Source organism: Centropristis striata, chromosome 6 (assembly GCF_030273125.1).
Source record: "Centropristis striata isolate RG_2023a ecotype Rhode Island chromosome 6, C.striata_1.0, whole genome shotgun sequence".
Classification (NCBI taxonomy): Eukaryota; Metazoa; Chordata; class Actinopteri; order Perciformes; family Serranidae; genus Centropristis; species Centropristis striata.
Window position 1 is genome coordinate 5,767,065 of NC_081522.1, and position 12,476 is coordinate 5,779,540.

A 12,476-nucleotide genomic window follows, 5' to 3' on the forward strand; every position below is an offset into this window, starting at 1 on the left:
TAATAAATCAAATCTATTATTATATCATATCATATCATATCATATCATATACACCCTGAGGAAGGCGCAAGCTGACACGCGTTGGTGTTTTTTTTATATGTAACCAATGTTAAAATAAAGGGTTTTTAACTTTTCCACCAATCCACCAGAGTGCCTGCATTTTCTTCTTTTGAGTTCACTATTATTATATCTATGATAAGTCTATTTTAGTGTCCAAAAAAATAAATGAGCTCTAAATGAGGTTTTTCGCACTCAGAATATTTTCAAAAATATGTATGAGATTGACACTTCTTACCTAATGTTTCCTCCTCTAAGTTGCAGTATTTGTTGCATTAGAAGCTACCAAAAATACACCACATATATAAAAATGTTATTAAGGGGGAATAACTATTGTTATACTGGGTCTAAAGTGAGCAAAACATTGTGGTTAGAATTCATGTAAAACAACTTATTTACCATTAATAAGCAGTTATTAGGAGGTTATTGAGGGAAAACTCTGAGTTAATGGCCTACTAGTTATAGAATATTGTCGTACAGAATAAGGCATTAGTAAGTGCTAAATAATGACTAATAAAGAACCATTTTGATACTAAAATACAAGCTAATAAGTTAATGGTTTATATAAGTCCGTAGGGTGTTAACTTAATTTGGGCTCTAAATGATTTAACATAAAATAAAAGAGTTTAACATACACAAACCTATATTTATATTTTACTGCATGTCAATGGTAACATAAGACAACTCCCCACTGAGTAAGACAATAAGATTTTGTTGAAAGTTAACAAGTTGATCTTGGGTTAAGATTTTTCTCCATAAATTGAAATAAAAATGATTTTTGTACCCAGAGGTAGATTTTGTTTGCAGTACAGAGTCCTCATACACACACTCAAAAGAGGCACATATCACACACCATTCAACTTAAGACAGTGGGAGTTAAGAAATGGCAAATTAAATAAAAATTAAAAAAAAATTAAATTAAATTAAATTAAGAATTATTAAAAGTTCTTACGAGTCCAGACTATACTTAGATATTGATGTGAACTAAAATACGAACAGCAAAAAAAGAAGACAGAAAAATAAAAACAATATAAAACAGCAAAATAAAATATCATAACTGATGTATTTTTTAATGTTGTTGATTTGTATAGCACATGATTTACCTGAAAAAGTTTGATATGAAGCTGTGTCTTCTTATCCCATGTGGGATGGGTTATATTTGGCGTGATACAGAAATAAAAACTGACTAAAATCTGAAAGAAAACCTGACTCATGAGCCGTGAATTTAAAAGCATGAATTACATGATTACTTAGCAAATTAGTGATAGCATTTTTTTGCAATGCAAGATTGACAGATTTGTATGAGTGTGTGTGAGTGTGCATTAGTGCAAGGGAGCTTGCATACATATCAGCTAACACACTTGTGGGGCATGTGTCTCTGCTGTGTTAGGTGACTAAAAGCAGAACAGAGAAGGCAACCCTAAAGTCACACAGCCAGGCCTCGGACGTCTCAGCTGTTCTGCGATCAGCATGATTCGAGCGGCTGCTCCAGGATCTGCAGGGAAGGGGAGTGTTATTAAGTCACTGAACAACAACAAAACACACACTCACAGTCCAGCTCACAGTCTCCTGCGCGGTGACTCAGGCCGGCATGTTGGGTGTTGTTGGAGGTTTCCTGACCTCTGGGTGCTGACAGAAGTAGGAGGATGGACAAGCAGACCGGTTGAACAAAGTGTGACAGAGATACCGATCAGTCATGAGGATCAGACATGTTACCAGGAGATCATTTACCTGTGGACGGGACAGAGGAAGAGAGCAGCCCGACTGAAGGCAAGTACTCATGATAGATAGATAGATAGATGGATGGATAGATGGATAGATGGATAGATGGATAGATAGATAATTCGGTAAAAAATAGGCTAAATAAATTTGGTTGTCACAGCAGTCTGGTATTCAAGTACAATAAAATACAATAGAATAAAAATACTGAGGTAGCATAAATAAAAACAACAATAGAAAAAAACACAGAATAGAACAAGGACACTTAGAAGTAAAAAAAAAAGAAAAAAGAACATCAGTTGGTAGGATGGTTGGCAAGATGATGGTAATAATTAAACTGGTGATATGATGGCAACAATGCTATAGTGACTAGACGGTATATAATAATAATAGTACAGTATATAATATAATATATATAATATGTAATAATAGATAATAAACAATATAAAAATAAAATGAAAAATATAAATAAAGTAATTTTAAGTAAAATAATGATATAATCTGACCTGAAATAAGATGAAAGTGTCTTATTTTCATAAACACACACACCGCTGTTCTGACCACTTGTTTCTGAGCTTCAGCTTTAAGTGTTTCCAGTAGGAACTTTGAACTTGAAAGTGTGTAAAAATCACAATGAAAGCATCATAAATAATTATGTGAGGCTGAGAAGCTTTAAGTCAGTAACGCAGTGCACATATTCAGTGATTATATACCACTGTCCTTTAGTGAAAAAAAAAATAATTTGAACAATCAAACAAAAAAAATGTGATCAAATTGCTTTAAAAAATTCCTGGATTTTTATGTCAGCACGGTAAATAAAGAATATTTCACACCCTTTATATAGCATTTCAGCTAACTTTCTTTTGATGTGTCTCAAGGCAGTGCACCTTTAAAATCAGCACCGGAAATCCTTCCAGCATGTGATCCTGTTAGCAGAGGAAATACCATCCCCGCTGACCTCATCAGCAGTAAGTGGAAAGCGTGGGACCTGTACAGAAAACAATACAGTGACCACAATGAAACAGGTTGATGACGGATTTATCCACCGTGAAAAACATCTGGAGAAAGTGATTTATTTCTGTCAGCAAAACATGGATTTTGTTATCCAAAACTGTTTTACACTTACCAATTTAAAGTCCAAATTGATTACAGATTGAATTTGCTTTGTGCTCAGTCGGAGATTTTATCATTAAGGAATTCTATTCTTTTCTTTTCTTCTTTGATCATCAAATGTTTTTGCTGCACAGCCCAGCCTCTGCCTGTTGCGGCCCCGCCAGCAGGAGCCTCACAGAAGACTCAGTGTGGCCTCCAGAAGCCCACCTGCCCACGATGTGGCCTCACAGTTTTGGACCAGAGGGTCCCCCCTCTCTCCCCGGGGCTGAGCCGGCTGCAGAACTCCAGCCTGTCGGTGCACAGCAGCAGCAGCAGGAGCAGCAGGAGCAGCAGGAGGAGCAGGAGGAGCAGGGACAGTGCAGCTGGCTCGCACCAACCTACTGCTACACCTGCTGGTAGGCACAATAACGCAGAGCCGGCCCAAGGCATAAGCGAACTAAGCGACTGCTTATGGCACCATGGCCACTAGGGGGCCCCCAAGAGCAATTAACAAAAATATGTATATATTTTGTTTAATAATTTGCATGTATGAGTGATGATTTTTATATGATCAAAGATATAATATATATTATTGTACAAAAACAGTTTTATGTCAGAGTGCTGCTGCTGATGTAGGCCTAGTGATTCGGTAACGTTCTGCTCATCCAAAGCGCAGTTGGTTGGAGGCAAAACAATGTCACAAAAAAAGACATATTGTTTAGTAGCAGAGAAAAGAAAGAGGACGAGGAGAAAAAACAGCAAGATAGCTATGTTTGCATGTCTTGGTAATCGAATATTTATCAAAGAGATTTGGGTAGCTGTTAATAGCAAATTAGCTAGCTAGTTAAAAACGAGAGAAATGCATCTTTTAACTGGCCGGTTAAATAGCTTCATATTTTATGCTAACGTGTTTGTATTTGAGTAATACTGAGCTTAACTTTGCGTTGATTCTGGGAGTTGGCCCTATATATTTCTGCTTTTTCTTTGGGCTTCAAAATAAAGTTTTTGCTAACGTTTGATAGCAAACATTAATTAAAATGTCACCTTGTTTGCTAGTACGCGCAGTGCTAGCAATATGTTTTTGCATCCGGCTACTAGTTATAGTTTGAGATTTGTTGTTTGCACAAATTGTTTGCTGCAGAGCATGGTAATTTATTCTGAATAAAATAAAGGGCCCCAAAATTGAATTTTGCTTAGGGCCCCATGGAGGCTTGGGCTGGCTCTGCAATAACGGCTCCTAAATAGAACTTAACAATATGGATAATGATATTGATAGTAAATAAATATTTTTTGACACATCAGTGCATGCCATTTATGTGGTTAAACTTATCTTTTTATGTAATTTTATTATGGATTGTACATCCCTTAAAAAATGCCTTTTTTATCTAAAAGGACAAAAATGTTTGCATCAAAAACATAAAATTATATATTACATAAACATTATTATAGGTTATTCATGGAAAAATTTTAGTTAAGGACCTAGTAACTGTAGAATGTGGGCAGGGCGAATAAAGCATTAATAAGTGCTTTATAATGACTAATAAGGAGTTAAAATATTACTAATATAAATACTAATAAGCAACTAGTTAATGGTGAATATGTATTTAATTTGGTTCAATCTTTTAAACAACTTAAACCTGATCAAAACAACACAATCAAATGATTTTCTGTAAACTAAATGTTAGGGAGTTTTTTGTTATAATATTTTAGCACAGTCAGGGATACATTAACATTAGTTAGGATTCATATTTTTTTTAATGCATTTTATATTTTGTGCAGTGTCAGATTTAAAGAAAAAGACTCCCAACTTTAGAACAAAAAAAGTCACCTTCCTAAACTTGTATAAAAATACTAAGAATTCATTTTATTTTCCACTGTTACTGAGTCAATTTTCTCCAACATAAACCCTGACCATAACTACATTTTCTGAATTTTAAGCCTTTAAATGCCAGTTTGTTTACATAAATACCACTGGGAAATTTCGGTACAATAAAAGAGAATAACAACTGTATGAAACATTTAAATAATTTGTCTTCTTACACAAATGGAGCTCTAAAAAGTTTCCCTTGAAGACTTTCAAACTGCACTTTCTTCCAGTTTTATCAAAGCATGCTGTGGGCCACTCCTTGTTTATCCTTGTGTTCATGTTGTTATCTCTATGAAGTTATGCATTAAATCAATACAGTAGCCACACATAATGCTCCTTTTTCATCTACACACATATAGATATTAGCATAAGTTATGTGCGGGGGTGTATAATTTGAGCGGCTAAGCAGGAAAACGCTGAACCCCACTCCCCAGGGAATTCTGCCATCTGCTTTTCATTTACTTCCTTGAGTAAACAGGATAAAACAGCTCGATTTGCATGAGCTCACTCACTATCTGGTCCTTGTGAGGATGAAAACGGTAGCTGAGTAACAATACAGCGGCTAGGATCGCCAGAGATGCACTGTAACACACCGGCGGGGTTAATGTATGCAATATCATCTGCACCTAATTTGGGTTGGAGAGCAATTATGTTGTGACAGCTTCTTCCTAGTTGTTGTTCATCACTTGCAGCCTCGGTGGCCTTTTTATTTTCCCCCGAGGACTGAACGAAGCTCTGTGATTAAGTAAACACAATCACACTTGATCACTGCGGCAGAGTTGTTTCTCTTTTAAGTCCTAGTTGGCACGACAAATAAACACGCGAGAGATTAATTTAGGGTTAATAGAATTGTTAATCCTTGTTTGTGATGGTGTCTGACAGGCTTTTAGAACACACAGCAGCTTTTCTGTGACCTCAGATGGGATATTTGTAGCTAAATCTGTCTAATTCCTCACCGACAGACTCCAGTTTACACCTGCTGCTGGCGTGTTTGGACTGTGAGGTCTCTGTGCTGCTCCTGGGTCTGTTGGAGGCCTGCTCCTCCTGCCTCCACACCCTCTGCTCCTCCTGCTGCCACGCCTGCGCCCGCTGCTGCTCGGCCATCCAGGAGGCGCCGCTGGAGGAGCTCAACTGCCACGCTCACTGCCACTCGGTGCTGTTTGAGTCTTGCTGCGAGCCGACCGAGTGTCTAGAGTTTTGTCTGGAGTGTTGCGAGATCTGCCATCGTAGCTGAGGACTAAAATACAAGACGTGACGAGACTGAAACAACAGACATTAAAGTCGTGGCGGGATTCATTAGTGACATTTCTTGCAACTGAACATCATCTTATTGACCTTGTTGTGACATTCCAACATCTGCCAAACTCAGCAATTCTTTGTGATCATCAATTTATCTTCTTACACCACATCCCGTCAAAAGTTAAGCTTAAGATAAACCCTGGAATTAGCGGTGTCCGCTCATTAAAAATTTAAAATAAATAAAGCCTGGTAGATGGGGGTGGAAAGGTAGCCTGGCTCAATCCAAAGTAACATTAAATTAGATTAAAATCAAACTCCCAGCATGTCCTAAACATACATATTAAAGAGGACAAACACTCACTGACCACTATATTAGGTACACCAGTTCAACTGCTCATTACCACATATCAACAGAAACTCAAATAACCACTGGTTACAACCAAGGTATGCAGAAGAGCATCTCTGAAACACGTCCAACGTGACGAGACTGAAACAACAGACATTAAAGTCGTGGCGGGATTCATTAGTGACATTTCTTGCGACTGAACATCATCTTATTGACCTTGTTGTGACATTCCAACATCTGCCAAACTCAGCAATTCTTTGTGATCATCAATTTATGTTCTTACACCCAGTGGTGGAAAGTAACTAAGTACATTTACTCAGGTACTGTACTTAAGTACAATTTTGAAGTACTTGTACTTTACTTGAGTGTTTCTATTTTCTGTAAATGTATACTTCTACTCCACTACATTTTGAGGCAAATATTGTACTTTTTACTCCACTACATTTAGCTGACAGCTTTAGTTACTTTTCAGGTCAAGATTCAACATAAAACATATGATCAATTTAAGGTGATTAGACTTTTTTTATTTTATTAAATCTTATAACAGTATATTAAGTACTTAAATGAGCCATATCGTTACAAAATTAAAACCCTGCTTACATAAAATCATCAATACAAATAATGTAATAAGATATTTAGAATATATAAAACAATCTGAGTGGGTCCATTCGGCACAACAAGTACTTTTACTTTTGGTACTTAAAGTACATTTTGATGCTGATACTTTTGTACTTTTACTCAAGTAAGTTTTGAATGCAGGACTTTTACTTGTAGTGGAGTAATTTCATAGTGTTGTATTAGTACTTTTACTTAAGTACGGGATCTGAATACTTCTTCCACCACTGCTTGCACCACATCCCGTCAAAAGTTAAGCTTAAAATAAAGCCTGGAATTAGCGGTGTCCCAGTTGCTCATTACACCTTATCACAGCGACCCGGGATTGAGTCGGGCCCTGCGGTCCTTTGCTGCATGTCTTCCGCCCTCTCTCCCCTTTCCACTCTGTCTCTTATGGCCATCAGAATAAAGCATGAAAAATGCAAAAAATAAATCTTAACCCATAAGAACCCACGGTGACACCTGTGTAACAAACACTTTAAATCTTCGAGAATCTCCCATATTCAGCTTTATGCTTCACCTTAACTCATTAAATCCCTAAGCAACACATACTCAACACCCTGGTGTGGTGGTCATGTGACTTTGACAAGAAGTGACCAAAATGTGTGTGTGACTGGAAACAGAAATGTGAAAAAGTAGCTAATTTTAAAAAGCTTATATTTGTTACTAGGCTAAGTTTAAACCAATTTAACAATTCGAATACGTTAATAGGGTGTCCTGTATTGCATTTAACTTGTTCTGACCATATTTCTTGAACAAATTAAAGTCACACATTTGATAGGCCTATATGTTTTGGAGATGCAAAAGAAAAAGGCAAATTTGTGTCTCTGTCAGCAGAAAATGTGTCTATTTTTTTGCTATTTTAAAAAAAGAAATATCATAAACATAAATACCATAAACTCTCAATGTAACATATATGTGACATCACAGATCTTTAGGGGTAGTATTTTTTTCAAAAAAGCATCAGTTCATGTGGTCCACTTATAGAACACATCCTTTAAGGATAACTGGGTCTGGGTTCTTATGGGTTAATTATAAATAAATAAAGCCTGGTAGATGGGAGTGGACAGGTAGCTTGGCTCAATCCAAAGTAACATTAAATTAGATTAAAATTAAATTCCCAGCATGTCCTAAACATACATATTAAAGGGGACAAACACTCACTGACCACTATATTAGGTACACCAGTTCAACTGCTCATTACCACATATCTGATCAACAGAAACTCAAATAACCACTGGTTACAACCAAGATATGCAGAAGAGCATCTCTGAAACACGTCCAACCTTGAAGCAGATGGGCTACAGCATTCCTTTAACATCTCATTGTAACTAGGCTGACAAGAGGAAACAATAGATGCATTATTTATCTCTTGGTTGATTTTGTGAAAAACAGATTCAGTGACCTTTTGAAATATTAAATTTGTCAAGGTAATTTGCTGTTGTTGCTTGTTAAATTTCTTTGGACAGCCACGGTCAATAAAACTGAATTCCGAGTGGCACTCATCGATACTCCACTGTTCTTGATCACATTGCTGCACAACTATATGGTTTCTCTCCTTTTTTCTTTCTTTTATATACAGATTGTTAAAGCTACAGTGCATTCAGGATTCAGGCTTTACTCTACAGAAATAAAGCCTTTTATTTGTACATCAAGTTGCATTTAATGACTTTGACCCAGCTAGACCCCGACCGAGAGGGGTCTACCTCTTTGCTCAGTTTTGTACAGGTTCTCATGTTGTGAGATTGCAGGTTTGACTTCTTCCCGTGCAGCTCTTTGCAGCTGAGGAACAAGGCGACAAAAAACTTGTCAGCTCTCTCTTGAATCCCTTTTCATATTTGTCATATGAAGCACTTAGAACATAAAAGGATGCTTATTCTCTCCAGATCCTGGAAGATCGAAGCGGGCTCCTTTAAAGGCGCTGTGCGAGATGACAGCAGAGAGGCAGAGTAAACAGCCAAAAATAAAACAAAGAGGCGATAAAGACAACGCTGTCAATCTGTCCGCGTGAGCCAAGAGGCTCATTTAAATCATGTTAGAGCGAGTAAATCGAATTTAAGTATCTCTTTTGCCCACAACACATTTGGATTCTGCTGGTGACAAGAAACAGCGGTGACGTCCAATTTAGAGCATGGCGAGCATACACCAACAAATAAACACTCAGGTTTGTTCCACTTGTCCCCCTCAATTTGTTATACCCTTAACCCACAGCTGACGTCTACCTCCACAAATCACAAACAGCTGATAGTGTCACAGTGATTCAAACCCTACATATGTCGCAGCCATATATGGATTCTAGGTTGATGTATATATTTGCTTTTGAGTTATGATTTGAAATCACAACAAAAATAAAACATTTTTGATAAAAAAAATGCCACTTATGTGACAGTGACACTTTTATTATAAGGTGGCAAAAACAAAATCAAAATCCAGAAAGTGTAACTATTCTATTTAGCAACTTTCTTGTTAACAGATTATACATTTAACTAAATTTTCAAGCAAAATTGTCAAAAACCTCTTCGTTGCAGCTTCTCAAATTTTAAGGATATTCTTTTTTTCCCTGTATTTTCTGTGTTGAATTGAATATCTTTAATCTTTTAAAACATTAAATTGTGCTTCACAAAATAGAAATGTCCAATTAATCAAGAACGTACAATAATGGTTAGTAGCTGCAACTCAGTTGTTTTATATTAAACAGCATTATGATACAATATGAATCATGAAGTGAATATTCAAAGAAGGGTGCTATTTGGGGTTACTTTATGCAGCATTATTTTATTATTTAGCACTTTATTCAAAAACATTTCTCCGTGCACTCATGAGGACACTTTTCATTTTGTTTTTTTGTGCAAGCAGTTTTCAGGTTGTCTGATGCCTGATATTGCATTTTTAGTAATCCTTAATGTGCTGGCTGTCTTACAAAGATTTAAAATCACAACATATATAATAATTAAATATTTTTTAATTTTTAAAAAATAATTATTTTTATATTTCTTTTCATTTGGTATTTTTTACTTATTTATTTAAGGTCTTAGAATTAAAGAGTGGGAAAAATCTAACTGTCAAAAAAAATGTTCTGAAATCGTCTCATGGGCGTCTCATATAATAATTAAATATTTTTTTAAATTAATTATTTTTATATTTCTTTTTATTTGATTTTTTTACTTATTTATTTAAGGTCTTAGAATTAAAGAGTGGGAAAAATCTAAATGTAAAAAAAAATGTTCTGAAATCGTCTCATGGGCGTCTCATATAATAATTAAATATTTTTTAAAATTAATTATTTTTATATTTCTTTTATTTGATATTTTTTACTTATTTATTTAAGGTCTTAGAATTAAAGAGTGGGAAAATCTAAATATGAAAAAAAAAAAAAAAAGTTCTGAAATTGTCTCATGGGCCCGTAGATAGAGGTCTCCTGATTGAGACCTTTATGCTTGGAAATAAAATTAAGTATAAATTACCAGTAAATTAATACATAAAAATAAATGTTGGGGTTCTATTTTTTAAGAGCAGCATAGTTGATATGGCTTTAAAATGTTTGACTTTTCTCACACTGCTATTCTGTTATGCTTTTATTTGGGATGAGTACGAGAGACGCGTTTGCACGTTCGTATCATGACAGTAAGATTTATAAATAAAACGGCCTGTTCAGTTGACAACCTCATCATGCGTTGGAGGATTGAGGTTGAAATCCGACATGTTGTTTTTTTAAAACAGTTGTTGGACTGGCAGTCTGAGATAACAAGACTGGGCATCACAGATGGAGGATGACCCAGTGAGGAGCGGTTTGTTTTAAACCTGAGCTGCTTTTCAAAAACAACCCTTTCAACACTTTATTCAGAATCTGTCTATTTGTATTCTCGCCTGCCTCCAAAGCTTTATGACAATGGTTGTAACCTCCTCAATCAAAACAAGGTTTACGTGTAGTGTATGAAGTGGCGTCTATTGAAAAAAGGGGAAATAATAACACTTAATAGTCAGTCTGTCAGATGTGCCCATCTGCTGTAAAGGAAACAAAAATAAATGTAACAAGATTTGAATATCTAACATTTGAGGCTGACGCAGAGAGGACGGATCAAAGGGAAGAAAGACACACCAGAGGGGGGCAATCATAAACACATTGTCTCATTTTAATAAGTGAGGGGAATGGTTTCTAAACCAGCGCATATCATCAAGTTTCATGTGTTTGGGAGTGTGAGAGGAAGGGAGGGGGGGTAAAGTGATGTACATCAAAACATAGCTAATGAGGGCTGGGTTAAAAATGGCTTTGCATGAAATATTGATGGCAAACTGCATTTTTATCTTGAATTTCATATACCTGGAATCTAAAGCGAGTTCTGCACACAGAATAAGGAGCGATTCAAGAAAAGGAGAGGTCAGTACTAAACATATACTCTTCTTCTGCTGCTCAAACAAATTTGAAACGATAATATTGTGCAGAACTGTATTTTCATCAGATTTACTTCATCACCTGTTCATAACTATTCAGTCAGATATTTGGGATCTATTAAAAAGGTTTTAACCAGTGGCGGTTCTAGACCAGTTTTACTGTGGGGGCCAAGCAGGGGCCAGTGTTTAATCAGAGGGGCACTTTAAAAAATGGCAAAGATGATATTTAAGCATTCAAACCCTTTATTTTAGCTTATTTAAAAATCTAATTTAAATATATTTGGAAGATACAAATACACTGATTGAAACAATGAGACTTACACAACAATAACAATAACAACTATTTTTGTACAACAATGACATTTATAATTTTTGTGCACAATTACTTTCTTTTGTTTTGAAAGCTTCTATTGCACAATTAAACTATTGTACAATGTACACATTCTGGGTTCATTTTGTGTACAATGAGATATTGTTTGAACAGAAAAATAGGGAAGAAGTGTTCCGTTATTTTATTATTAATTTGACACAGGGGCCACAACAGGGGCCAAGGGCTTCTTCACAGGGGCAGTGGCCCCTGGAGGCCCCTGTGTAGAACCGCCACTGGTTTTAACAATGTATTACAGTGAATGAAAATAAAATACCTGAAGTGCTATTTGTCAATCTAGATTGCTTTAGTGTGAGTTGCAAAGTGTTGGTGATATCGGCCGTTTCTCTAGTATAATGGGACTAGATGGCTCTTGTGGTGCTCAAACGCCAAAAAAGATGCATTTAAGAAACTCTACGTCAAAGTCTCTTTTCAGGAATCCAGACAGTTATTCAAGACAATCCACAGACTTTGTTGCGAGCAGTTTCATGTCAGAATGACGGTAGAAAGAAAAAAGTTTCTAAATAGCTGTAGAAGTTAACATGAACAGCACAACAAAAGTGAGTTAAAATAAGATCAACGAAAACAGTAAAAGAACAATAAATGGCAACAAACTCACACCAAAACAATCAAAAAGAAATAAATGTTTTCCTGATTTTGAGGTAAATTGAATTAAACTGTGCACAAATTTAATATTAGTAAAATCTACTAATTGTATAAGTAACACATACTGTATAATAACTAAATATGCATGTTATAATGTTTAAGCCCAGCCATCAGTC

General features: G+C 35.8%; 1 protein-coding gene across 1 annotated transcript; it reads left to right on the forward strand.

Annotated features, from left to right (window-relative positions):
- Positions 1-1,766: 1,766 nt before the first annotated feature.
- On the forward strand, positions 1,767-6,134 carry LOC131972988 (myoD family inhibitor domain-containing protein-like). Its single transcript, XM_059334824.1, has 3 exons — positions 1,767-1,827; positions 3,024-3,184; positions 5,670-6,134. Exons 1-3 carry the CDS (start codon positions 1,767-1,769, stop codon positions 5,967-5,969), a joined length of 522 nt encoding a protein of 173 aa, XP_059190807.1. The 3' UTR covers positions 5,970-6,134.
- Positions 6,135-12,476: the final 6,342 nt, after the last annotated feature.